At 43.2% G+C, this 27,941-nt stretch overlaps 1 protein-coding gene and 1 long non-coding RNA gene across 6 annotated transcripts; one reads left to right on the top strand and one right to left on the bottom strand.

Annotated features, from left to right (window-relative positions):
• Nucleotides 1-386: 386 nt before the first annotated feature.
• LOC117757356 lies at nt 387-24,742 on the top strand. Its single transcript, XR_004613097.1, has 3 exons — nt 387-594; nt 5,753-5,758; nt 24,730-24,742. It is a non-coding gene; the product is annotated as an uncharacterized LOC117757356 (long non-coding RNA).
• atxn7l1 (ataxin 7-like 1) lies at nt 841-26,183 on the bottom strand. Of its 5 annotated transcripts, XM_034578413.1 has the most exons (14): nt 26,011-26,183; nt 25,442-25,510; nt 18,922-19,026; nt 12,265-12,379; nt 11,501-11,699; nt 11,289-11,367; nt 10,937-11,255; nt 8,902-8,984; nt 7,039-7,244; nt 5,390-5,603; nt 4,431-4,552; nt 2,771-3,286; nt 1,972-2,215; nt 841-1,241 (listed from the first exon to the last, which is right to left on the bottom strand). In XM_034578413.1, the coding sequence occupies exons 4-14, from the start codon at nt 12,278-12,280 to the stop codon at nt 1,224-1,226; spliced, it is 2,016 nt and encodes a 671-aa protein (XP_034434304.1). In that variant the 5' UTR covers nt 12,281-12,379; nt 18,922-19,026; nt 25,442-25,510; nt 26,011-26,183; the 3' UTR covers nt 841-1,223. The 5 variants fall into 5 exon arrangements, with proteins under 5 accessions (XP_034434304.1, XP_034434300.1, XP_034434303.1 ...); XM_034578409.1 differs by having other exon boundaries at nt 10,937-11,367; XM_034578412.1 differs by having other exon boundaries at nt 841-1,235; nt 10,937-11,367.
• Between the last annotated feature and the right edge of the window lie 1,758 nt (nt 26,184-27,941).

Here is a 27,941-nt window from a genome sequence, read left to right as displayed (position 1 = left end):
TCATATTTAGTAAAAGGGGACAATTATTAATAAATACAAAAATAACAGATATGTACACATTTTCAACAATATGAACGATCATAATACTTTCAACATTTCTTCAAAAATGCCATAGAAATAATTTTTTTGCTTAAAATATCTCTGTAGCTCAAACCTCAACGGTCAGTTAGAAAACAGACATTTAGGTACATAAATTATCATACAAAAAACCCCAACAAAAACAAATATCCAACACCGTGGTAATAATTCCTTTTTTTGGTGCAAGTCCTGACACACAGACAGGAGTTTGTGTTTCTTGCAACATTTAAAGTAGAACTGAGAATAAAAAGAAAAACAACAAATTAAATGTCTTCCTATGTTGAAATTACAATGCTTGGTTGGTAACGCAGATGGTTTTTTTTGTTTTCTTCCATTGTGCGAACAGGTCCTGGTGTGGCACTGCTGGGGACCGCTCTGGAGTCAGCGAAGAGGGAAGCGAGGGCAGTTAAGTGCACTTTGAACTCGGGCATGAAGGGATGGATAGGGAACGAGGGAGGCACAAAGTTAAAAGGTTGAAAGATGAAGAAAGATGGAGAGAAAGATGAGAAGGAAAAGGTAGAACCCGATTGAAACGGCTGCCTTCTCCTCCAATTTTTGGAAAAGACGGAGGAAAGGCTGAAGGGGGGGAGGCAGGTGGCGTAGCTGAAGTCAGAGTCCTACAGTCGACGTGTCACTAGGTCCTTCAACCATTTAACTCCTCAAAACAATCACACACCTCTTTCCTTGTCCGCTGACTGAACACAGCAACCGGGAACATGATCACAACAACCAGAAAATGAAGTCTGATCGTTTTTAAAAAAAAAATGCTTTCCCAAAGATTGTACAGTGGTGCTAAGATTAACAATGCCGTTAAAACGCTGTGAGGCAAATTCCCTTTTCAGAGGAAAACGTTTTTTGGATTCCACTGTCTTGTTCTGAAAATACCACGACCACAGTGATGTGCGGCAGCTGTCCATCAAAAAAGATCCATAGTGAAAATGGAGAGTGGAAGTTATCTGCCAGACCGACCGTCGGCAAAAGATTCCAAAGTCCCGAACTGAACGGTCATTGGGTAAACAGGGTTGACATCGCCGAGAAGAAGCAGTCTGATCGGTGAGGTCAGTGGAAGAGTGGCGAGGTCAAAGGTCACTAACGGTGGTGGCCTCCACAGCTGCACAACATTCTGTCCGTGACACAGGTTCCTGTCAGTGATGTAACTTGGTCTGTAGACAGAGCAGGACAGAGATATATTAACTGTCATTTAGTGTAATTTAGAGTTAGCATTGCAGATGTGAGCGTGTTAGCATGCTGATGTTACCATTTAGCTTAATAACGTTATTTATAAAGCACCTTTCAAAACAGCCACTTCCCAAAGAGGACCAAAAAAAACAAGACAACAAAACATCAATATAATCATTAATAAAACATCATTTAAACTTACCTAAAAGTAATGGCCAAAGAAAAAGATTAAATAAAATAGCTAATAGCTGAAAAACAATTACATAAAAGCCAAATGAATTACAGCAGTGCAGCTCATAGATTGTATATAAAGATGTCTTCATTTCCCCCCACTATCCAGAAATGAAGCTAAAATATCCCAGATACAAAAGCTGTCATCTTGCACATTTGGAGCCAGAGTCTGCACAGCAGCGATCAGGGGATGGAGAGAAGAAAAAAAAAGAGAAAACTTTATTCGATGTGTGGTATATTCGACATTCCCATATCCCATCCATATCCCATCCACCAACATGGAGGAGGTGGGGTTCATCACCTATACAGCAGCCAGCCACCAGGTGGCGATCGAGACAATTTGGCTTCACTTTAGGGGAGTTGTGATGTCATCCATCTTTATATACAGTCTATGATAGAGGTTTACTGAGCTGTTAGCATGGCTGCCTCTTGTACAAGTCTCGTCTTGATGATTCCGATTTGAATTGGATTCTTTCAGTCTACCTGTCTTGGAGATTCTGGCCCTGACGCCAGTATCCCACTGATGTCGTTTCCTTTCCCAAAGAGGCTCTCGACCGGCTTGCTCAGCTTGCTGGCCTTCCCTCTGTACGAGCTGGGACTCCTCCTCTTCCTCCCCTCTACTCCTCCAGCATAAGCCAGGGGTCCAGAGGGGGGGGCCGGGGTCTGATGAACCGTGGAGGCGAGATCCCCAGATGAGTAGGGTACACTGGTGGTGCCAACACTGTGACTAGAGAGAACCAGAAAAATGCAATTGATGACATGCAGAAAGCTCCACCTCAGCCTTCACTGTACACTAAGATATATTTAGGTGTGGATAAAATCCTCACAGCAGATTTTACTGTGCTGTATATTTCAGAGTGAAAGCCAAACACCTGTCATCGCAGCCTTTGCTCTGCTGGCACTGTCCTCGCCGTTTACATGCTGCTGTACTTTTAATGAACCAACGCTCTCATCTGTTTCTCCGCATACTGCACGATGTCTTGTGCCGAACCCATGTTGTGTTGGTTTTAACCATGGTTACAATCAAAACTGATACAATTTAAATAGGCCTTTTATTTGAGTACATTGTATTCAAGCGTGTACTGCTGTGTATAATCGTGATTGGTGATCAGATTGTATTCAGTATCTTCTCAAGGGAAAAAAACTTTTTAAGCAGAAATCCTGTCATTCAATCCTCCATAGAAAGATGAACGTTTCAACTTGTCCAACAGGAATTTCTTTATGATCTTGCACAGATAAAATCGATTTGCTAGAGTCTAAAATTTAACAGGCCGTGACCCACCTGCTCTGCGAGTTGAGGCTCTGAGACCCGTCGGATTTTGATAGCCAGTCATCTCCGCTGCGCCAAAGCTCGCTCCCCCCGCGCCCGAGACCCCTTTTCCTGGCCGAGGAGGGAGCTGCCCCCCGTGAACCTTGCGATGTCGTATGGTGGCTGCTGCCATTCCTCTTGTGATTGTCCAAAGTCAAAATCAATGAAGAAGGAGACGAAAGGGAGGAGGAAAAGTACGAAGAGTTTTTTCTCTTCTTACATCCTGCAGCGGAGTCAGTGTCTGTGTCTTTGGATGGGCGACTGGTTTTGTGGGTGCCGTTACTGGCTTTACCCGGTGAAGAGACGGGGGCGTGGGCTTGTGCCACGGCCTCTCGGATGCTGACCACTCCGGCCGTGGTTGTGGACTGAGGGAAGGTGGCAGTGTAGGAGGGGGAGTCGGAGGGGGAGGTGACGGAGGAGGTCTGCTGGGACGTGACGGAGGAAGGACATGAGGAGGAGAGGAGGCTGTCAGCAGCCAGAGGCATCTTCCTGCAACACAAAGGAACATTTAAATCAATAAGTGTGTCACATCCACTGGACTATAATTTTCTGCTTGTATAAATTGAGGAATTTAGCATAGCAGCTTTAGCGCAGGCACTGAACTCATTTTTCTGAAATGTTCCAAAGGGGCTGTATGTGAGAACGAAAATGTCTGAGTGAGTTGCTGCAGACATATTTTCGGATATTTTACGAGGAGTTGGGAGGAAAAGTGAGAATACGGCCCAAATGATGAGATTTCCAACATGGGGGGGAAACTGGAAGAAAAAGAATATCTCAGGATCATACATGAAGAAGACGCAGATAATGATATCAACTTAGAAAGGCAATGAGATTCAAGAGCTGTTGGTGTAAGGGGGCCGACGCTGGTGTTGATTTGCTGTAAACAAAAACATGTGATTCCCGCAGTAGAATTTACACGTCACGTCCTGCCTCCTGCATGTTCTACCAATGCGCCAGCCCTCGGCTGAATGTTCCGGACATTTTCCGCTTGTTGTGAACGCTTCTGACCACGACAATCTCCTGCTGTGTTCTTCACATGTGAAAGGCAAACTCCCGAAAATGCCCGGACCTAATTTTCCAGATATTTCAGTTCATGTCAGCAAACTGATTTTCTTGCACTTCTGCATCCAGGAATTTTTAACCTCTGTTGCTCCTTCCACAATTTTATCGTTATGATAAATAAATACTTTCCCAATCGATCTTCTCTTATTTTTTAATCCATACTTAGACATAGGCCCATTATCCTGTTCTCTTTTTGTATTTGTGATGTTCTCTCTGCTGCCTTTTAACCTTAAATAAGCTGGCTTCTTGTTTTACATGACATTAAAAAATAAAACTTCCCGTCTATCCTGCAATCAATAGTTGTCTTTCCCCTCATAAAAAGACATCTCTTCTTCTTATTCTTACACCTGCTCATACTGACAGCAATTCTCATTCTCTCTCAAAGTGAGTTTACCCGTTTGATTAGCATTTCCGTGTGAACTCGAAAAAAACAGCAAGATATTCCCACACTTACTCCTGTGTATATAATCTAGAGATGCACTGAAACCTCATTATGTGCATTTACACATATTCTTTCAAATGAAACAGCTCTACCCCAGATCGCCCGGCGTGCACGTTTCTGGACACTCACCTCCACATCTGTGCGTTGAGGTGCTTCTCCACCATGCTCTGGAGCGCCAGCCTCATCCTGTCCCACCGCCTGTCGAACACGTAATGGCCCCGTCCCATGAGCCTGCTGCTGAATACGCAAAACTGCAGGGAGGAGGGGGCAAGAGTGGCAGGAAGTGGGAGGATGATTGAAAGAGAGAGAGAGAGAGAGAGAGAGAGAGAGAGAGGGGGGGGGGGGGGGGGGGGGGGGGGGAGTAAGGTGAGGAGTGGAGAGCAGAAAAAGGAGAAGAGAAGGAGGGATGTGAGATACAGGAAGTGATGGGCAGATGCAAGTGCGGTGGTGAGAGGTATCAAATGACAGAGGAGAAAAAAGAGATGAGGCAGAAAAAAATGTTGATTATTACAGATAGATATAGAAGATTATCTTCCACAGACAAGGTTCAAATCTTCTTTAGAACATCAGAAATGTAAAAAAAATAGGTCAAACGGGGCATTCCCTATAAGCTGAGATAATGACATCAAGATAAGGACCTTTTAACTGAAAACTTGCTGATACATAAATAGAACAGTGAGCAGCTAAAACATTTGATTTCATTGGTTAAGTGAAAATACAATGTGTAATATATGATTAAATAAATTATAAAATATATAACAAAATACTAAGCTTTAAACGTGATGGTTGACAGCTTTTTCTAAACGTTAAGACACAACCAACAAATATACGTTTTCTCTTGTGAAATCACTCCTTTAAAAAGGCACCATATAAATGAACTGATTGTGAAGCCAAGTGTTTGAGCTCTAACCCTTTTTGCAATAAAACACTGGATAAGAGCTACAGCTGCAGCAGAACACAAACATAAATAATTCCTTTGAACGGCATTTAAAAGCAGACCCTGCGGTTTAACAGTGAAAAAAATACTTTTTTTTTACGCCCTGAGGTTATGGACAATGAAAATGTCTGTTAGTAGTTGTGGTGTGTACCCCTAAAGGCTGTGGGTGGTGATTGGAGTAGTGAAAGGCAGGTCTGTCAGCGTCCTCCGGAGTCTCGGCCTCTCCCTCGTCGCTGGAAAGGCGGCCGCCGTCTCCCGCCGTCGCCACCCAGCTGAGAGGGGACAGCTCAGGGTTAGGGGCTGGGGCGGGCACCGGCGCTGGGGGCAGAGGGGTAGAAGTGTAGGTGGTGGAGCCGCCTGGAGCCCTGGAGTGGATATATTAGAAAGATAGATGGGTGAATAACAAAAAGAGAAGTGTTGGGAAAGGGGGTAAAGAGGAAGGAAATGAGCGAGCCAGAAAATCAAAGCAAGGGAGGGACAGAGGAAGACTGAACACGAGAAGAAGGGGAGGGAGGAGGAAGTGACAAGTGAAGACGAAGAGAGGGAAGGACAGATTCAAGGAGAGAAGGGAGATGAGCGTAAATAGAAGGGAAGTGAAAGAGGAAAAAGATTGATGGGATAGAGGACAGAGATAGGGGAAAGAAGGATGAATTAAAAGAAAAGCGTGAGAGAAGGAGAAGAAGAGAAAAGCGAGATTGAAGGGCAGAGTGGAGGGGAAAGAGAGAACGAAAGATAAAATGACAGAAAACTCTTTACAGATAAACAAGAGCTGGAGTCGTATCCGCTCCGAACACAGTCATCAGTGTCATTGTAAACGTTTGTCACAGCAACAAACAGCCCAAATAACTTCCTTTTTCAAACAGAGGAAATGAGTTTCTCATAACGCTGTGACACGGGCAGATCTGACATCCTCTTACTCGTGTTTCTCCTTCCTCATACTCTTGTTTACAGCTCCCCCTGGTGGAGAAAAACATGAACAGACCCTGCATCCATCTCGGTCGTCCAGTGGTACCTTCTGGGAAATAAACTAACTTTCGTCCAGAAAATGTTGCTTTTCCTTATGAAAAGTGATTAAGCTTTAAAAATAGCAACACAATCAAATGGAAAACTTTTCAGAAAAATTATGAAATGGTCGTATAGTGATTTGATTTTGTTTTTTAAATCACACCACCTAAATTAAATTCAGGCAGATGGTTTTTAAAGATATATACAACACTGCTATGACATTATTACTGTATTTAATGTCAGAATTAATTACACTTAAGGTGCTGTCCAGACCTTTGGACATTTTAGTTTGGTCTGAAACTAAAGATGTGGTCTGGATCACACTGAACCATGGTTCGGTTTGTTTGCAGTGTGAAAACACATTTTTGGATGGAATGGACTTTTGGACCAATTGCATTTTGGTAAAGTAAGTGAGTAAAGTTTATTTGTTTTGGCGCTTTTCAAAAACAAAACTCACAAAAATGCTTTACTGGGCCAAAGAATAAAACAAAATGGAGTTACACCATACAAATGTAGAAACAGAACAAACACACCCGAACAAAACAAAAAGAACACAGAGTCCAGTTAACGTTTAAACAGGTATGATTTTAACTCCTACTCTAATCTAACTCTCTAAGGTTTGCTGATTCTGTTTAATCATTAGAAAGTTAAAGATGTAGGTATAGTGCACTACACAACTTTGGTGCTATTGTCTAAAAAGCCCTGTCACCAAAGGTCTATGGCATTTCTTTGTTTCCATATACACATGTATCGTAAATATGAATGTGTGTGCTTGTGTCGGCCTGTGGTTCCTACCTGGGTATGTGTGCATTCGCCAGTCGCAGCTTCAGCGTGGACAGCGGCCGTCCGTTCGGGCAGTGAGGCTTGCTGGGACTCTCCTGCGCTGCGTCTCTTTCTTTCTCCTTCTCCCCCTCCTTTGCTTGCCCCTTGTGTTCGGCCAGGAGGATGTCGAAGTTTTTCCTTCGGCCGGGGACGGCTCGGCGGTGGGTCAGGGAGTGAGTCTGAAACGAAAAAACTGAAATGTCATGCCTCTGCTTCTGCTGGGGCTTGAATCGTGGCTCTGGATGATCACTGTGCCGTGCTGCTTTCACAAGTAAATATTGCCTGTGCGTGGTAAGCTTGTCTACCCTTCCAGCGACTTTGGAAGGTAACCAGCCATCAAACATTGGGTTTTTCCAAACATTTGGTTTTACAGAGAGTGTCTGAGGCCGCTGGAATCACATGTTGATCAGCAGGTAGTACGGTTTATGGAAAGAAAAATGCTTTTGTGGGCCGGGGGCTCTTTAAGATGCATCTTATATTGCAAGTGAGACCACATCTGCAAAGTAAAAACTGTGCTGACGTATCGTAGTCTGCTCCTCAAGACTTAAGAGGGAGATTTAATCAAGGACTCAGCTGCTACTGTGAAACTACTGAGAAAACTTACACCGCACATCCGCCCTGTATGAGAGAATCATCAAAATCAGCTACTGATGGAGCATATGGATAAAGCGATGCATCCTCATATTTAAAAATAACTATATCCAAAGTTTGATCAAAACTGAAACTACTAATACTTCAACCACTGAGCCTTTCAGTTTTTGTATTAATGTCTATTTGTATTTAACTGTGGTGTGAGACTGCTCAAATCCCTCAGCGACAGGTTGGACTTAACGGTCCAAAAGTTTGTGATTTCTGTATTGTAGGATTTTGTCAGTTGCTGAAAATAGTAACATTATGAAAATGTAAACTAGAATTCATTAGAACTAGCATTCATTAGAGCGTATACATCTTCCAACACCCAACAGTTCGCTAATGAAACCACATTTAAATTGAATCCATGAATTAGTTTCTGGGATATTGGTCAAAATGTCAAAAAAATCCACCCCTTGGATTGAGTTCTTTATTGGTCCATTTTCCATTCTTCCACTTACAAGTTTTGTGAAACTCTGATAGCAGGGACTGTTCATTTTTATGGAGATAAAAAGCGGGTGAACAAAATCACAAATTTGCCTCAAACTGAATAATAAGGGTACATTTGCTCCACTTGCTGTATTGCTCAGTCGTCCATGCCCTCAGTATAAAAGTTAAGACACCTCTTTACTGGCCGAGTCATTTAATGACCTTTGAGTCATTTCCTAAATCAGGGGCTTGAAATCCTGGTGGTCATCGCGACAACCAGTAAAAACAATAATAATTAAAACACACAATTACACAGAGTAGAGATGCACAAGTTATTCTCACCAACGACTCCCCAAAAAACATCCCCACACTCGTCGGATGCATCTTTAATTACTTAATAACCACTTTGAAGTGCTTAGTGAAGCTTACTGGAGGTAATTAAAGGGCAGTAAAATTGAGCAAGAAAGATGTTGTAGCCTCGTCCAACATCTATAATTGCCTCATCAAGGGAAATGCAGGCCCTGTGATGCTTCAGCCCGAACGGAGGAATATGTGTCACGTGCAGGAGACAGACAGGGAGGCGGACAGGGTCATGGCTGCAGTCGAGATGTTCGCGCGCCCTTTGATATTATTACTATCATAAACAAACAAAGCTGCTTTCCCGGCGAGACGGGCCTGAGGCAGGAAGCAGGAAGAAGGGTCGCAGACTATTATTGTCTCCACGGAGGCGGAGAGCGTGAATAATCTTGTACTTGTGTGTGCGTTGGTTTGCGTTACCTTGCAGGTGAGCGAGCGCGTGCAGGGCCGTTTCGTCTCCGGGTCCTGGACTCCACAGTGCTTGTTAGGATCAAACACTCTTCCTGTAAGACACACACACACAGATTGCAAAGGGGAATATTAAGTTAATGCAACAGATGTCCACGAATATATTTTATGCTGCCATAATGAATATTTTTCAGACCAGAAATGGATCAAGGGGCTACATGTGGATGAAAGAGTTATCAGAGATGTTCCAATACAAATACCAGCATTGAAAATAACTCTGATGCTGCCTAAAATGCCACGTTGGGTATTGGTGAGAATACGAATATGTACCAATCCAATATGTCTGACAAGTACTGTTAGAGTAAACAAACATAATTTAATTTTGAATATAGGAGAAATCATGAATATATTGATTATTTTAACTTTATAGTACCTGCAAATAATTTCACATCCTGGGTCAAGTGATAAGTGTCAAATCTAATTTAAATCTTTCAAACCAATTGTCTAAGCAGTAATAAATGGCACACTTTGTTATTGCACTCAAACAAGTAAGACAACAGCAACCCCCAGTCAGCAGGTTATCTTTAACAGTGTTGCTGTCACAGGGCTGTAATCTTGCACTGGCCTTTGCTATAATCCCTGTAATCTTTCTGTGTTTGCAGTAAGAGACGACAGCTCCGACGGACACGGGTCGGCAGGCGCACACATCAAACGAACGTGCTCTTAGATGTAGGGAGAAACTTATAGTGTCGCTGAAAAGTTCCCAAACAAGCTTTTGAATGGAAGTCAAGAAAGAGAGAGAGAGAGAGAGAGAGAGAGAGAGAGAGAGAGAGAGAGAGAGAGAGAGAGAGAGAGAAGACGGTTAGTGTGAGCACATTCTGGGTGGGGAGAGAGATGATGAGAAAGAAGAGAAAAGAAGAACATGATGGGTGAGAAACACGACCACGACGAGCGGCGAGAGACAGCCAGAAAAGGGAGGAGGAGACATCAGTGTGTGAAAGAAGAAAAAAAGAGAATCAGGACAGACTATGAGTGTGTGAGAGAGAGAGAGAAAGAGGAGGAGGTCGAGGCAGGAGGTGGAGAGTGAGAGGATGATCAAATAGAGAGAGACGCAGGAGGTGGGGAAAATCTCTCAAGAAGACGAGCAGCTTTTTGGCAGTGGGAGCTCGTGAATAAGAGGGTGTAAATCAGACGCTTTGAGTGCAGCGAGACGCGGCGCGAACGGCGAGACGAGGAGGGGAAGAAGAGGAAGAGCTGGATTGAGAGACATCCACACCCTGAGGCGCTCATCACAAATCTATGTAGCTTTATTCTTATGCATATTTCTAAAATCTCTTACTTCGAGATGACTCATCTTCCTACTAATTCCACAAACGTCTGTCTGTTGTTCATCTACTCAGCTTCACACGCCATGTGTATATTAAGTATCAAATTTGTTGCTCTTTGGACTCACTAATGACAAGGAGCAATTCTGAAATAGCGCCGCAATATTAACACAGGCCATGAGAAGATCCCCTTCCAATCAGCAGCGCACTAGTTGATGTTTAATTTGGGTTTTGAGGTTAGACTGACACAGTAAACAGAGGACAGAGTGGAGAAAGGCCAGGAGAAGAGTAAGAGAATAAAGAAAACAAGAGAAAGAAAAACATCTAAAATTATAGCGAAGCATCTCTCTTAAAAACAAACTCACTTCACCACCCTCCTCTCTGCAGCCAAACATTAAGACTGGAGGCTCTCCAGGGATTATAGTGTGATGGTATACAAATAGTGTAATGTGTGAGTTTGTGAAAGTGTGTGTATTTTTTGTGTATCAGGCTTATGAAAGGAATTTAAGTAGAAAAGGTAGAAACATCTTCACCTCTACTTGCACATTAATGTCAGTGGATTAAAACTTATATTTTAAAGTCCTGTGAGGGACCTGTAGGGTCAAGATCATTAAAACACAGACAGGAAAAAATGAATAAATTATTAAGTGTTGTCAGACTGCTCCCATTCCTAAGCAGCAGAGGATTGTGGGTGCATCTGGTCATAAATTCTCAGCACTAACCTGAAAGTCTTTTGTGCGACTTGGGGGGGGTCTTAGTCCCATTCTGGTGCTTCTTATCCAGCGGTGCTGTTGATGATGATGATGCTAAGGCGACAGGTCGGTGAGAGAGCAAAGGTGACGGGGAGGGTTTTCGATCCGGCTGGGAGGGAGAGGGTGTAGACGACGGCCGCTTGTCCAGCGGCGAGCGTGCCGGACTGGGCCGCCGGTCCAGAGAGGATGGGGGCGTGGTGGAGCGTGGCGTGGGCGGCCCGCTGGCGCCTCGACCATTCGTGAGCTTTTCACTGGAGCGCTGCGAGGCTGAGGGAGTGAGGGAGGAGGGTTTGAGGGAGGATGGAGAGTGGGAGGAGGAGGTGGCGAGGCGCACGTGTGAAGCCGAGTCGGCACGGCTGAGGCAGGGCATCTTCTCCAAGGTTACGACAGGAAGCGAGACACTGCAGAGAAGGGAAAAGAGAAGAAAAGAAGAGGAAGATGATGTAAAAAGGTCGGATGATTAAATTAACGCTTTGGGAGCAGAGTGAAGTATTTTATCACACCACATAAAAGGTTGTTTTTTTAAAACCCCACCATGTCTTGTTCCGTGCCCCCTTTGGTGGATAGACGGCAAGTGGCGCCTTGCTGAAGCGGGAGTGAGGGAAGTCTTTGGGGACCCTGAAGGGCAGCGTGTCTCCAGGACTGGGAGCCACAGCGGGGGCCACTGCCGGCGCTTTGGGCTTCATGGGGACCAGGGGGCTCCTGGAGGGGACAGGGGAGCTGTGGCGCTTCTCTGAAACAGGTAATGGAGACAAAGTTGTTTGAGGTCACACACACACACACACACACACAGAAAAAAAACAGATCAAGACACTCAGATGCAAATAAAAATCCAGATCTAGTGAATTTAGATGTAGTTTCATGACAGGACTGTTGGGCCTTGGTAGAGTTACGGGCTCTTCGAGTGCTATTCTACTTCTGAATGTATAGCAGTGTGGTATTTTGTTTACACTGCTTAGATGTTTGTGTTGTAACACGGTATGAAGCAAATTTGTTCCAGAACTTTTTTTATGCAAAAAAAAAAGGAAAGTAGTATTTACAAATCAATTAAGTCTACTTTTCTCTTATTAGCAGCTTCCCCGACACCATCTGAAGTGTCCCTGTGTGATAAACTTTGCCACGCTGTTACCGTGTGAAGTTCAAATTAGAGCCAACAGTTATAAATACCTTTTGACCTAGATCTGATCAGAGTGTGAGGAGGGTAAGAACGCAGAGACTCGGAACGGAAACGTCGCGGTGGGTAATCACAAGGCTGTGGGGGAGAAAGTAGAGAGGAGAGGAGAGGAGCTCACACTTACGGTTTTTGCTATGCATGTCTTTGCGGGAGCAGGGTGGGGAGGGAATGGGAGGGGGGTGTGGTCCAGGACTTTCTGTCTCTCTGTGTGTCTCACAGGGAAACTACACCCCAGCTACCTGAGTGGAAACAGAGGGATGAAGAACGTCATAAAAACAGAGAGGAGGAGGTGGAGAAGACACAGTGCACACACACACAGTGACCCAGTATTTTGGGCTGCTAATGAACGAGTATTCAAATTAGGTGTGGTGTCATGTTGCGTTTGCACATCCAAAACAACATTGCAGCAGTTATGGTCGTCTTACTTTAACCAGAGGGTAAACAATCAACATCTGCACAATCTAGCTGACAGGAAATTTGGTGACGAGCAAATGTTGGGATGAGAACAATCGCTGCGACGCGCTGGATTTCCCGTCTGCTGATAAAAGGTGAAATAATGAAATAGCCCCCACCCTCAGCTCAAGCAGAATGCAGACTGCTAAATTTAAATCTTACTCACAGTGTATCGTATAGAGTCGGATTTTCGGGGATGATGCCGATATAAGTAATTGAGGCATGATATTTTACAGTTTAAACAGGAATGGTATTATAAGTACCTGTAAATAAAGAAAACAGAAATACAGAGGTACAACCAATTGCTGTAAATAGAACTTGAATTAGGAAAATAATCATTTTTTTTTAAATGAAAGATATATAAACATTAACATGCGTTTTCTTAATGGATTATTTAGTAAAATAAAAGTTATCATATGGGCACACATCAGGTAACATAAACAGCGATATCAATATGTCTTTAAATATATTATTGGCCAACTGATATCGATCGGGCTCTAGAATAGTACAGTATAGATTCGATTTTTAAAAAAAAATATATATATATATATATATATATACACACACACACACAACTACACTTGGGTGCAGATGGACAGCTGCACAGAGCCATGATAACACAGACTAAAAGCAAATATTTAAAGCTCCAGTGTCCACAAACATCTTTTTTCAGTTGCTGCCTTAAAATAACAGATAGTGTGTGATTTGTGCCAAGGTCAAGTTAAAACAACTCCCTGATACAACCACACACACACACACACACACACACACACACGCACAGGGTGGCAAACTAAAACACAGAAAGCACATCCGAATTTGTTGATAATAAAGTGCTAGACTAGTGAACAATCAGTAGGAAGCATAAGGTATTATAAAGTGCGTGTGTGTCTGTGTCACAATGCAGTACCTGTACAACCCTGTTAATGAGTGTAGTAGTAGCAGTCTGCTCACAGCAGAGCCGATCAGACAGGAGGAACTGACTGACAGACTCTGTGTGTTTGCTCTCGGGTGCGTAAGTGCACAGCAAAGTGCGCGGCAGGTGACGCAGGGAGAGTGTGCGTGTGTGCAATTTGTGTGCAAAGTGCGTGTATGTGTTGAGGAGATTATCCACTGCATGCAAAAGTATAACAGGTGTGTGTGGGGTATGATACCACAAGCTCAAGATAGATGCTTTATATGCAGTTAAATCTCGGCCTAGTAGGAGCCTGCATGTATCTGTGGGCAGTATGTATATATTTATATATAAAACCTATGCAAGAGAGCGTAATTTGCATATGCGAGCATGTGTGGCAGGTGTGTAAATAGGCCAGAGGAAGCAGAGCACCAGGGAGGCAGCTGTATTCACAGTAGCAGGATCAAAGTCCGGCGCCCCGTTCGCAGGTATGCGGCTACAACAAGGCGACTTTCACACGTAATTTCACACTGTGGACATGCATCATTTTAGGCAACTCAAACATACAGTTAAATGAAGGTGTGCAGTAGAAACAGGCTGATAAAAATGCACGTGTGTACAGTTTCTATTCAGCATTTTCTTATTCATTCATGCAGGATAAGGGAAATAATAAATATGAAGAAATGTGATATTGCAAGAGAAAACACCCTCTGCTTGTGACTTTGTGCATCTAACTTGACCTGCTATTCAATTAATAATGTGTAGCAATTTCAACATCAGCAAAAGGCAGTTTATATTCTTGGCTAAGGGATTTATCCATTTCCAAATAGCAAATATATTTGTGCAGTGAGACATAATGAAAGATGAACTTATTATTCTGACAGATATATTGTGTGTTTAAATCAGATGTCCTCCCGTGAGTGAGGGGCTAGCGGCGAGCTAACCGCTCTGATTTACAATACATGGACGAGTGCCCAGGCAAGGTCACTAAGCCACTCAGCCACAAGGGCACTCTCACTACTAAGCTCTCCTGCCTGCCTGTCGTTATGGCAATGCTGAGAGCCCAGCTGGATGCCAATTGGCCGCTGACTCATCCTGTGGGTGGAGCTGTCGCCTGATGAGGAAGCCGAGGCGTTCGGCGCTCAGCTGGGTTTGTTTACATTGAGAGGGCACCGGGGGACGAGAAGGAGAAATGTGAAGAAACGTCTGTGAAGAGTCACAGACATGCTGCTTCTCTATAGGCACGCAGTCCAAACAAAAAAAGAGCAAGCAGGGGAAATATCAGTATAGAAAGCAAGCAGTGGTATTCTAGTATAAGTACTACTGAAAACATGAGGGGGTAATATACTTAAGTCCTTAAGTGAGATCCCTTAAGGAAAGGTTGAGGATTTTCTAAGTTGAGCCAACATTAACAATAACTTCATTCATTTCAAGTGTCTCACAATGAGAGGAAATAACCAATAAAACGTACAATCATTACATGAATAGATACCAGAAATATGCAGTTAGGCTGCAGCCAGGTCTGGTAACAGCAGCTCACAGTTGCAGGTTGAAGGAGATTTCTAGAAAGCATCTTAATCCTCAATACTGAGATGACAAAACAGCTGGCTGAGAAGAAAAATCACTATGAAGATGAGCCGTGTTTTAAATTATTATTATTACTATTATTATTATTATTATTGTTAATAAAAGTGTACATTGGTAAATCTGTGTCAAAACGTACATTTCAAGATATAAATGACTGTTTTACAGAAGTACTACGTGTAATTTCGTTGTAGCCCTTGTACAATGACAATAAAGGCTCTTATATTCTATTCTAAAACAAGCAATCACCATGCATGTCAAGGACAGGAACACAAATCCAGTGCATCCCGAGAACCCGAGTGCATCGGGCCCGGGTCGAGTTCAGACACAAGAAAACTGTTCAGTTCTCCGACACAAGCTCAGTAACCGAGCGTTCAACTATCACCCATATAAGGTTCTTCTTCAGTATGTGTGTAAAATGTAAAATCTATTTTCACGCCGAGCAAACTTAAGAAAGAGTAAAGAAACCACCTTTGATGTACAAAAAAAAAGCCGCAGACATTTTAATGGGCCCAACCCTCAGCTAATGGTCCACACACAACCACGCCGCAACAACAATAACACAACAGAGGAGTGAGCAACACCACAGCACACCAAGCCAAGAAGAACTTCGGTGGTTTAACAGCCATCACATGAAACAAACGACTTAGGTGGAAGCTGAGGATTTTCATTGACCTGCCTCAGACCTCAATTAATCCACCATCACAGAGAAAAGTTGGAACAGAGACAGTCACTCCCACCAACAGCAGCAACATGAACCTTTCATCATGCGCTCCACTTGCTCACACACAGCGGGCCACCAGCAAGGGAGGGGTTCGAGGAGACGCACACACAGAGATGAGAGAACTGGGAGGAATACACTCACATATCTGAACATGCCACAGAGGGACGATTTACCCAAACGGAGACGCCCATCGCATCAAAATCCAATCATTATTCGTACATATTCAAGTTTGTGTTCAGGGAAGGAAACAGCCAACAAATGAACTAAACCGCCAGTCCTACTAGCCCTTACAAAAGAAACTGTACACATATGATATCTAACAATTCTTCATTCAAATGTCTTAAAACAATGAGAGCTATGTTGTATATTTTGTTGACTTGTTTACTGACATTATTAAGACTTTTTCCAAGTGGACAAGTGTTTGTCCACCTCGGAACTAGCTGGTGGGACTATATATCCCGTCTGGCAAGGGGACGCCTGGGGATCCCCCAGAAGGAGCTGGAAAGCGTGGCTAGGGAGAGGGATATCTGGGATACTCTACTTGGTTGGCTACCTCCACAACCCGGGCACGGATATACGGAAGACAATGGATGAATGGTTGGATATGAAAGAATGTTTTAAATGAAAATGTCTTTATAACATTCTGCTCTGTCGATACTGAGGCTTAAAGTTCAGCCAAAATCTAGTTCTTTCCACATTCTGTCTTTACTAACTCATTGCAGAAAGTATGGCACTAACACTGCCACCATGAGGGATCAATTTAATATCCTACTGGGGCCACTTATGCTAAGAATATACATACTTGCCTTAGTAAGGATAGATTTCAATAAACAAATCCCTTAAATGGAGCAAATCTCTGATGTATAAAATAGATTAAATCACATTTTCTTTACGATATCAAAGATATTAAATAATAATAATAAGGCTTGCTTTAGGTTATGTCATTTCTCTCTTCTTCACATGCAGCAAACTGGCCGTGCATAACTAGTGAACCACTGCCCCCTGAGGGATCCAACCCCCCTCTGTGTGTGTGTCTGTGTGAGCATGTTCATGTATTTCTGTGTATGTAAAGCCCCAGTGGTGATTTGATGCATAGGTCAAGCATGAAAGCAGCCCCCCTCCCAACCCCCTCCCAAGATGGATATGCACACAAATGCCAATACAAGGCCAGGGCAATGAATAAGAACACTGCTCAGAGTCGCCACATTTCAAGTAGACTCCCCAGTAGGGAACAATGGCACCGTGCTCGTGAGGATACAACGGTGACATGATGCAACAATGGGAGGAAATGCAAACAGCAGAGTAAGAATAACTTAACAGGGGCACTTCCCCGAAGGAGCATTTTTCATGTCATGACAAAGAGTAGTTGGGTGAATAAAGCTTTAAATTTAAGTCAATGAATCAATGTTATTAATGGGATAGTGACTTTTGGGTCACTGTGCGATTGTTAAAATGATCGTACACATAAATAAATATGATGACACAACATGACAATGACTCAAATGACTGTTGACCAGTCAGCAGGTGACTTGGCTGGTCCACTACAAATTAAAGTGGCCTGCTTATCATATGGTGGCCTGAGGTTTTTATTTTTAACTTTTTTCAGGGGAGCTTCCCCACTCCTGAATATGAATTTGCATGAGTGTGTTATAGACCTGTTGTTACCTGACTGTCTTTGTGTCAGCCAGCGCAAAATGCTGCCAACAAAGAGAGAGGTGTGGGGGGGGGGGGGGGGAGCAGGGACAAAACAACAGGGGCTGCCAGGAGTTTGAGCGCGCGTGTGTGCGCGTGTGTGTGTGTGTGTGTGTGTGTGTGTGTGTGTGTGTGTGTGTGTGTGTGTGTGTGTGTGTGTGTGTGTGTGTGTGTGTGTGTGTGAGACAATACCAGTGACCTCTTTCCGCTGAGAAACAGAAAGTGAGAATGTGTGTGCATACCACTCCTCTGGCCTCTCTGCTCTCTGGCAGAAGCAGCATGTGTGTGTGTGCGTGTGTGTGTGTGTGTGTGTGTGCGTGTGTGTGTGTGTGTGTGTGTGTGTGTGTGTGTTCATTAAGCACGACCACGTGTCCCCCCCGCCCCCCCCCCCAACAGACGGCTCAGGCTGGTGCACGTGTCGCCAACAGAAGGAAGCAGCGGCTAGTGGGCAGATGCGAGCGCGCTCAGTGGAGCCACAGTCAAAAACAAACAAAGAGGTGGATGGACTGGGCGAAGGACCAATCACAGCCCGGGTCTGCTCCTCTACTGAATACTGCCTTGTTTCCAAACATTTGCCTTTTCAAAAACCCCAAATCTGATCGTCTGAATTTGGATTTTGACAGATCATTAAGTTTTAGAGCTGAAGATAACAGTCTCCATGGCAACACATCACAATTTATGAAATGGTGAGCAGAAGAGTTTACACAGTATAAACAGTATATCATACATGTGTTGGAGACTTTTCAACAACTTTTTTTCCCAGAAATTAAACGTAAAATATGTAACATGAGCCGCTAGGGGTTTCTCTATAAAAGGTAACAAAAGCCCTATTTTGATGACGTAGTGAAGCAGCACGGGATCATGGGAGTTGATGTCTTCACCACCATTGCAAAGGACAATCTACCTCACGCAACTCACATGCAAATCATGTTCATTACGCAGCAAGTGTAAATAAATCCTTGCATACTAAATCTTTATTTTTAGATGATTTTCAACCCTGAGTAAGATCTAGTGCCTTCGCAGCCAGGGCTTTAATATGCAAGTGTATATTAAAAAAAATTTTAAGCCGACCGTCAGTTTGCTTGATACCACTTTCAAGAGTACATGATCTGCTTAAAAAGAAAACTCGGCCTGTATTCAAAGCACACACTTATTTACTGGATAAAAAGGCCTGAGAACAAGGCTACATCCAGTCGATCATCTTGTAAATTATTTAGTGCTTTTCTGCTGTTGTCAGCCTGCGGGGTATTTGGGGGCGTAACCGTGCTGTGCATGTTCATGTGGAGGATGAGGAGTTCAGGTGCCTTTCAGGGATAGATAAAAAATGTTGTATTGATCAAAGGGAGCCACCTTGTTTGCTCTGTGCCTCTGTGCTACACTTGAAGACACCACAAGGCGTGTGTGTGTGCCTGAGGGGGGAAATGTGTGTGCCTTACCATAGTGTGTGAGTATGCCCTGAGGAGTGACCACCTTATTGCAGACATGGCACACAACAAGAGTAAAATCCTCCAGTGCTGGAAACTGGCTGTCGACGAACATTTCTGAAACGAACACAGAGAGAGGAGAGCAGGATTTAGACCAAACAGACAAACAGAAGAACGACACAAACACAGGTCGAACATTGTCAGAGATGAATACATGATCATTTCTGAAAAACTGGGATGTTTCCCTTTTAACAGCACAAACTACTAAAGGAGCTTGTAGATTCATACATGTCTAATAAATATATTAAAAACTTACTGAGTACTTCAGGTGAGCCATCATGGATTATTCACTTTACTGTCAGGATTTTACAGCTTAAGGCTGCAACTAAATATTATTTTCATTATTTATCAAGCTTTTATTAATTTATTGATTGTTTGCTCCTCAAAATGTCATAAACGTTTTTTTTTAAAAAGAATATTATTATAATTATTTCCAAATCCAAACCAGTTCAGACCTCAAGCTTTTACCACAGAATCAGGAGCAAACCAAAATATGCAACACATCAAGTTTAGCGTGGGCTTTCTCCATGTAATCTGGCTTCCACTAACGGTAGTTGGTAGTTGTGTGAATGTCTCTGTATTTTGGCCCCAGGGTCTAGTACACCCCACGACACTTAAAACAATAAGCACTTATAGATTAAATTGTAATCTATACCATTGGTAAATCCTCTTAAACAAACACTACTAGTTATACAGTGTGCTCACAGACATGCAACGTCCAATGGAAAACAGCAAGTATCACTTTCGGCTAAGCTTTGAGAACCGGATCTCCCTGCACCCAAACAAGCTCTGCTGACAGAAATCACAGCACGTATTAACACAGGGCTTCGGCCGGGGGGGGGAGGTGGGATGTGTGTGTGAAGGCTCACGAGGAGGATCTGTGGGTGTCTGACAGTGTACGGGTGTGTGTCGTTGTGACCTTGCATTCGCTGGAAAGCAGAGGAGACCAGTGCTCATGCCATGAGAGAGTGTGTGTGTGTGTGTGTGTGTGTGTGTGTGTGTGTGTGTGTGTGTGTGTGTGTGTGTGTGTGTGTGTGTGTGTGTGTGTGTGTGTTTAGGTAGGACTATGATCTACTAGGTCACTCAAGGTCAATGTGTACATGTGTGTGATGTTGAATGCGATGTTTGAAAGTGTGTGTGTGCGTGTGTGTGTAAAATGTCAGACCTGGTCTCATCCTCATACATGAAATCTTCAAGGCCACAAACCTATTGAGCCTGTCAAAATCACTGGTGGGTATAATTCATGACTTAGGAGTTATGACTGACTGAAGCTCACTGGTGACCAGCGTGTTTGTGATATCGACCATGACTTGCCCACGGGAAAAAATACAGAAAGACAATTTCCTCGACTGCCAATGGGAATGGAGTCAATGCCTTTTTTTGTGCTGGTTTTCCAACCTTTAAAAAAGGTGCATATACACCCCCTAATTTTGGTGTAAAAGAGGCACGATACAACTAAATCTGATTAAAACTGCAAAAGAAAAAAAAGGTCTTGCTGTCAGTTCCTGAGCTGCAGAACAGACGTAGTTAACTCTGAGATGCTTTGCCAGGTTCACTTTGTAAAATATGGAAGGAGATTATTTCTTTCTCACATTCTGGGGCCATCATTTCTTGAAAGACGCAGTTCAAACGGATTCTCATGTTTGCTGAGAAGAAACAGCTTTTTTCTTTTCCTGCAGTGTTTGTCTTTGTGACTTGCCTGAAAAGTGGTTTGATCAGGGCTGTGATAGTAATACACACACAAATGAAAAGGTGTGGCCACATTAAGTTTGAAAAGCTGTTGACAGGTTTTTAAGCGGTAAGGATTAATAACTCTGTAACAAGACATTGGAAACACCCTCAGTTAGTTTCATTTCAAAAAGCTGAGCGGCAGCACCACAGTTTGCGTCTTTCCTGTCATCACTGTGAGAGGATACAAGCACATTTTCCTCATAATAAATCATTGAAAAAAATGCGATGGGAAATTTTTGCTGGCAAATGATACATTCTAAAAGTTTACAGCAACAGAAAATGACTTTAGTGGGAGAACTGAAAAAAAAGGCAAGAATATAATTTCCTCTGCATCTGCCAAGTCAAGTGAGAACAAAGTGTGTAGCCTATTTCTGCAGCCTAAAGTGTACAAGCCAACTACCAGCATCTGCCAAATGACTGACAAGTCAGAAAATGAACTACAAAAACAATCGCTCACTGGTGAATGAGCACGTTCGGAGCCACTTAAACAATCTATCATTGGACACTGAATACATTACAAGTAACTCAACTTCCCATTGGTGAATGAGTGTTTGCAAAGACACTTAAACAAAAAGGGTCTGGAAGCAGTGACAATCCACCACAGTTCAAAGTAACAAATGCAACTGTTACCAAGGCACAATACCTACTTGACCGAGCAAATCACTTGTACTCAATCAGTTTAGGAGATTTATAGGGGATAGGTATCACTCTTTAATAATCATTGTGCTCCTACAGCTACAGGAGGGTATGGGCCTCAGCAGCAGCTTCAACTGAAGTTATTCTGTAAAGAAACACACCAGAAAGAGTAAACAAGCTTATCAGCGATAGCTGGCAGCTTCTCTCGCAGAACCCAGGCAACAAACTCTACTAGAAACAAACCAGTCTGTTGTTTATTACAAAGAAGCCCCAGATACACATCTGAGGGAAACTTTGAGAATTCAAAATGGTTCTTGGATCTTGTATAAAGATCACTTTCAGAGAGCTGGACCTTGAGTAGACCCACAAAATGTTTTTTTGAAAGTAAGCCAGTTCAAATAGGTGTTAAGACGGCATTTTGCGAAGAGAAAGTGAACCAAAGTGCTGTGATATGTTAGGAATGAATTATAATTTACACCTTCTCCTCAAAAATAAATACCTAAAAAGTGTAAATACTCACTGCTATACACACAAAGGTTTTCCTTGTAAAAATTATTTCATGGTCACAGTCCCCTGATTAACATGAAGTGATTTTGACTGAATATAAAAGCCGAACTGAAAAAAGGCATTTATGAATAGACAGATCACTAACATTGAAACTAGAATCATAATCTAACATCTTCGACAAATAAATGAACATTTCAGTCTCTGCGCAAATTCAATCGCTCCCTGTGAATCCTGTAGCACCTTCCAATTTTGTCCAACTTGAATGCAATTTGACCAATCATTGTAGTTTGCTGCGAGCTAAACCCAGTGCTGAGCCACGCACGTGCACGTCAACAGAAGATGCAGACACGCGTGACACGAAGGTGAATTGTTTTGTTCCGCATACGAACGACTTCGCAGTGGAGCACAAGCACAGAAAAGGAAAGTCAACGGTTTACTTCCACAAAACCCACCTAGAGAATGAAACACTTGTTGCATCCAGACCGATTGCAAGTGCTGAAAGAATCAAGGTGAGCTGCATTAAATATACATGGTTAGTGGTAACTAAGTGTAAAATAAATTCGGACAATACACAAGGTTGTTTTTTTAAGGCTGGACTAATACTTAATTCGTTTGCACATTTTCATAACTCGATGGTTGACATGGTAATGTGGCTAATTTTAGCTCCAACCATTTTAATGCGGACAGCAGCGCCCAATTAACTAAATGACTAATTTTGAGCAGTCTGCTGGATAACAAGAGATGTTTCCCATCCTCATGGGAGTGAACAGCACAGGAGCTGCCAACAGCACTGTGCCGTCGCCTGCACTGGGTGGCCCGTTCCCTCGTGATGCATCCGGCAGATCAGTGCATTTCTCCTCCCAGCATATGTGTCCACGCTGTCATGTCAATTGCCTGTTTGAAATAATACACGTACAAAATATATACATGCAGATAATCACTGAATCGACACCATAATCCCTAACACATCAGGAGCCTTTCAGTTATCGCCAAGAGGAGTTAACATACAAATAGCAGCACTGCCTATTTCAAGTGGTATGATGACAGCCGCTGCCACTCAAGTCGGGCTAAGTTGCTGTCGGTTGTCATCATCTCTGCTGAGTGTGTACGTATGTGAGAGTGAAACAGACAGAGACATAGATACCGATCATGACCTGCACCACACAACCCGCACTGAGGCGTCAAGAGAGTAAAACATGTGGCAGTGAATCACACTAGTTTGTGCTACATTCAAATAATATAACATTTAAAGCCTTTGAGAAGTGTTTACCTGTGGGTTTATCAGGCTGTGTGTGTGTGTGTGTGTGTGTGTGTGTGTGTGTGTGTGTGTGTGTATATCACTCTCAGCAGGCCTGAGTGTCACGTTACCAGCAATTCTGGAAATGCTGCTCCAGTTCTGCTGTGAGAGAGGAAGACGAGGCATGCGAGTGTGTGTGTGTGTGTGTGTGTGTGTGTGTGTGTGTGTGTGTGTGTGTGGGGGGGGGGGTTTGGGTTTGGGGGTGACAGCTGGAATTGGACCAGTGAGAGTGAGAAGAGTTTCCCCAACTCGGTACGTGTGTGTGTGTGTGTGTGTGTGTGTGTGTGTGTGTGTGTGGGTGTGTGTGTGTTTGTGGGTGTGTGTGTGTCTGTATCTACGAGGGCTGGAGCACGCTCGCTCTAACTTTCGGGGATGACTCAAGCGTGTTAGCGTGCAGCGCGTGCTCCTGTGGGTATTTATACGCGCTGAGTTGTGGAGGAACTCCTCTGGCTCTGTCCCCGAGGGGCGGCGGCTTTGGGGGAGGGTGTAAGCACCCACTCACTGTGCTGGAGCAGCCCCCTCCCTCCATACACACTTCCATGCATTACGAACGATATTTTAGAACAAGAACCCCAAGTGCAGCTCTGATACATAATGAATAAGACGTATGACAAGCTGGATACAAAGCTAAAGCTCATGCACCAACATATCCTCCAACACAAGCACGTCTAGTTCCCTACTACTGATAATGAATCACTTATATAAATATAATAACTCTGACACCACAGATCCCCTCTGGGATATATCACTTTTAACTTGGAAGTATAAGCAGTGAACATGTAGTCGACACAGCGCTCGGCTTCACAAACCCAGCCGCCTAAATGCCTGACTGTTTGAATGAGAGGCTTTCTTTTAAACAAACACACAACTGAAGATAAATCAAGATGTTGAGTCAAAACTACATACATCACAGCTGCTGTATTATAGCCTTTCTTCTTTCATCCGTGTTGTTGGTTTGTTCATTTTTCGGCAGGAGTACGCAAAAAACTACTGAACAGATTTCCACAAAACTTGGTGGAAGGATGATACAAGGGCCAAGAAACAACCAATACAATTTTGGCGCAGATCTGGACAAAGGAGCACATCCAGTAATTTTTTTTCCACTTTCTAAACCATTGTGAGAAAGGGCTTATTTTTTTCTTTTTTACATTTTCACCCATTTCCCAGTGAAAATAATTCAAGTAACTCATGGACCTGTCATGTTTAGGAAACTGATGTCTATGACAGATATTTGCCACCTTTCCCTGAGCATGCGTGCCAAATGCTGGAAGACAGGAAACAGTGTTGACCGTAAATGATCTGTCAGATTTGAATTGAAAGTGAAAGTAAAAAAATGCTAAAACTATGTGATACTATTACTAAATACTATGTTTGCTTTTGGTAAGTAGCTGAATTTAGTTTGGGGATTGTTGGTCTACATCGGTTGAATCTGAAATAGGGCTGGGCGATAAAACAATATCAATCATTGTGGCAAAATAATCTGAATCAATAGTAATATCTCACTTGTACACATTGTGCGGGCATGGTGAGGATGTGTAACACAGAATTCGTTTTTAATAATCTATAAATGAATAAACCGAACAAAGAAGAAGAGGATGAAAGTTTTAATGATTAAGTAATACTCTTCTTCTTTGTTTGGTTTATTGGTGGGTGGCAACCAACATCCAGGTGCCTTAACGCTATCTACTGTGTGGGGAGCAGAAATCAAGCTTTAGACTTAATATGTTTCAAACTTAAAATCTGTCTTTAAAGTTAACAGAAATAACAACGCTGGCCATAAGGGATGTGCGATATGTCACCTCTTTGGCAATTAGTGCAATATGTTGTCATTGTCAGCAGATATGTATGTGTATGCAAGTATTACAGGCCAATGTGTAAGAGATTTTATTTTATTTTATGTGCAACTTTATGAAGCAAATTTCCCCCCTGGGGACACTAAAGTATATCTTATCTTGTCTAACAACAATAATACACATTTACCCTGATTATTATCGATGTCCACTGATATGACCATTGGTTATCTTGATAACAATTTGGGTTGTATGGCCCACATCTGATCTAAAATACTTTTCCCTTTCAAAATGGGAAATCATTATGAATTTTTACAGTTTCCTTCACTTACAATTTGTAGAATAAAAGACTAATGAAGAAAATAATCTTACAATGACTTTAGTACAAGATGGAGATGCTCAGAACCAATACAAATATCCTGCATGTGAACCAAAACAACCAGCAGCACCAGCACCACCAGTCCCCTGTCACCATGGTCCTGCCAGTTCTGTGCCAGTGTAACTTCCTCACCTTGTTGGCGGAGCGGAGCAGCTTCTCTGAGGCGGGGGAGCTCTTCGTCTCTGTCGTCCGGGCTCGAGTCTGCGTGCGAGGGGGGGGGGGAAGCAAACAGAAAAACATCCGCTTTACAAACACCGAGCAGCGGCCACAACAACAACAACAAACTTTGGGGGCCACGCGTGGAGCCATGCTGGGTCTGAGGGGAGGGGGGGCTGGCTACACGCTTAGCATTAGCTCTGCTAGCCTCTGCCTGTGTGTGCGTGTGTGTGTGTGTGGCTGGATCCAGTGGAGCTGTCAGGGCTGACAAACTTGCAGCCGGGCACGGTGGAGGCTGACGTGACCGCGGACGGTGTCGGTGGTGTCAGCCGAGCCTGCGCTGCGGCGGCTGCAGCCCGTTAACCGGGAGCAGTCGGTGATATGTGTGACAGTTACTTTGACGCTGCCTGTCCGTGCGTCTGTAGCTGGAGGAGGAGCAGCGCCACTCAACTCAATCACAGACAGTTGTCGGTCCACGCACTTCCCCGACACTTTGTCCGCCACAACAACAACAACAACAACAACAACGGCGGCGGCGAACTTACTGACAACGACACGTGAAGCAGCCGCGCCGACGAACGAGGACCAGGGCTCGCACAGGAAGCTGTCCGGACTCGGTGTCGGGCGATCCAGTGTCGCCATTGCTCTTCTTCCTTCTTGTTGCTTCGCTCGGAGCCGTCCTCTCTCTCTCTCTCTCTCTCTCTCTCTCGCACGCGAAAAACGAAAGAACGAGACACGCTGACGTCGTTGTCGGTGAACTTCGGCTCGGTTCGGCAACGCTCGGAGAGTTGAGGGGTTGTACACAGTACAATATAATATAACATAACATAATATAAAACACGCACATATGTGTATACATTTTATTTTATATAACCCAATTTTAAAATTCTTTTAAAAAATGTATTTAGAAAACAGACAGACAGACAGACAGACAGACAGACAGACAGACAGATAGATAGATAGATAGATAGATAGACAGACAGACAGACAGACAGATAGACAGACAGACAGACAGACAGACAGATAGATAGACAGACAGACAGACAGACAGACAGACAGACAGATAGATAGACAGACAGACAGATAGATAGATAGATCTGAAATGTATCCCGCTTGCAATCTTCAGCCTCACCAATCTGCTTGATCTGAAAGATAAGAACATATGTGCATGAAGGAGACAATTAAAGAGAAAGACCAAATAAAACTCTCATGCCTTCAACTTTGGTACAATGGCATCGTGCGTATTCCAAAGGATATATCAAAAAGCTTGGCAGCCGAGGGCGCCTCTACTTCAGCTACAACAAGATCAAGAAATTGCCTTTGCACTTGTTCCTGCATGCTAGACGACATCCGAGTCATCCCTTCAGAAATCAGACACCCTACAGCACTTCTCTGTCATGTGTAACAGAATCAAAAAGCTACCAGATGAGCTTTTCTTTTGCAAAGAGCTCAAAAGGTTAAAGTTAGGGAAGAGCTTCTTGTCTGTACTTTCACCAAAGATTTCCTAGCTCTTCTAACATTTCTGGAGCTCAAAGGCAACAACATGGAGCAACTGCCACAAGAGCTTGTTTACTGTTGTGCTTTGCAGTGGCCTTATAGAGGAAGAGACAGCGTTGGAAACTTCAGATATCAGGGACCAAATGAACACTGTACATTGAGTTCCTGATGTGTCTTAATTCGTGAGTTTTTAAATGCTGCTAGGTGGGTTTTTTTCCAAGCTTTTTTCCACAACTTTTAACATCTTTATTCTAATTTAAATGTCTACTATAGCTGTAGCTTCATATTTAGCGTACAAGCTTGACAGTCATATTAATCTTTTAATCCAACTGTTGGCAAGAAAGCAAATAAGAATATTTCCCAATCTCTTGTCTCTTCTTCATGAGACTGTTTATTCAAAGGATACATCTTACATGAGAACATGTAGTAGAGAGAGTGAGAAAGATACAGAGATGAATGGATAGATAGATAGGTGTGTATATATGTATATAAATAAAATATTTTGTAATCCAACATGGTGGGTCTTTATGCTGTTTGACAGGTTGTTGAGCCAGAGGGTGACAGTTAAGGGAGTTTGTCCTCTAGCTCAGTTTGTTGGAAGTGCACAAAGACACATTATGTCATGTTAAAATATATACATACATTTATGTTTTTTTTTAGTATATATGTTCATAATATGGATACAATGTTACACTGAGGATTATTAGCCTACTCACCACTGCACGGGTTGGATGTTCTTCCTTGTCCAATGGCATATTTACAATGATACATTTTAAATTGATCTAGTCCTGATGACCACTCAAAGCACTTTACAGTACAGTTTGCCATTCAGGGTTTAGCATCTTGCCCAAGGACACTTCGGCATGCAGATGGGGAAGTCTGGGATCGAACTGCAGACCTTATGGTTTGAGGGCAGCCGCTCTACCCCACAGCCAAAGCCCCACAATATGAGGCTATATGGTGACCAAAGAAACTGAAT

Source organism: Hippoglossus hippoglossus, chromosome 23 (assembly GCF_009819705.1).
Source record: "Hippoglossus hippoglossus isolate fHipHip1 chromosome 23, fHipHip1.pri, whole genome shotgun sequence".
Lineage (NCBI taxonomy): Eukaryota > Metazoa > Chordata > Actinopteri > Pleuronectiformes > Pleuronectidae > Hippoglossus > Hippoglossus hippoglossus.
The sequence above is the reverse complement of the archived record's forward strand: the minus strand, read 5'-3'. Positions and strand labels throughout refer to the sequence as shown.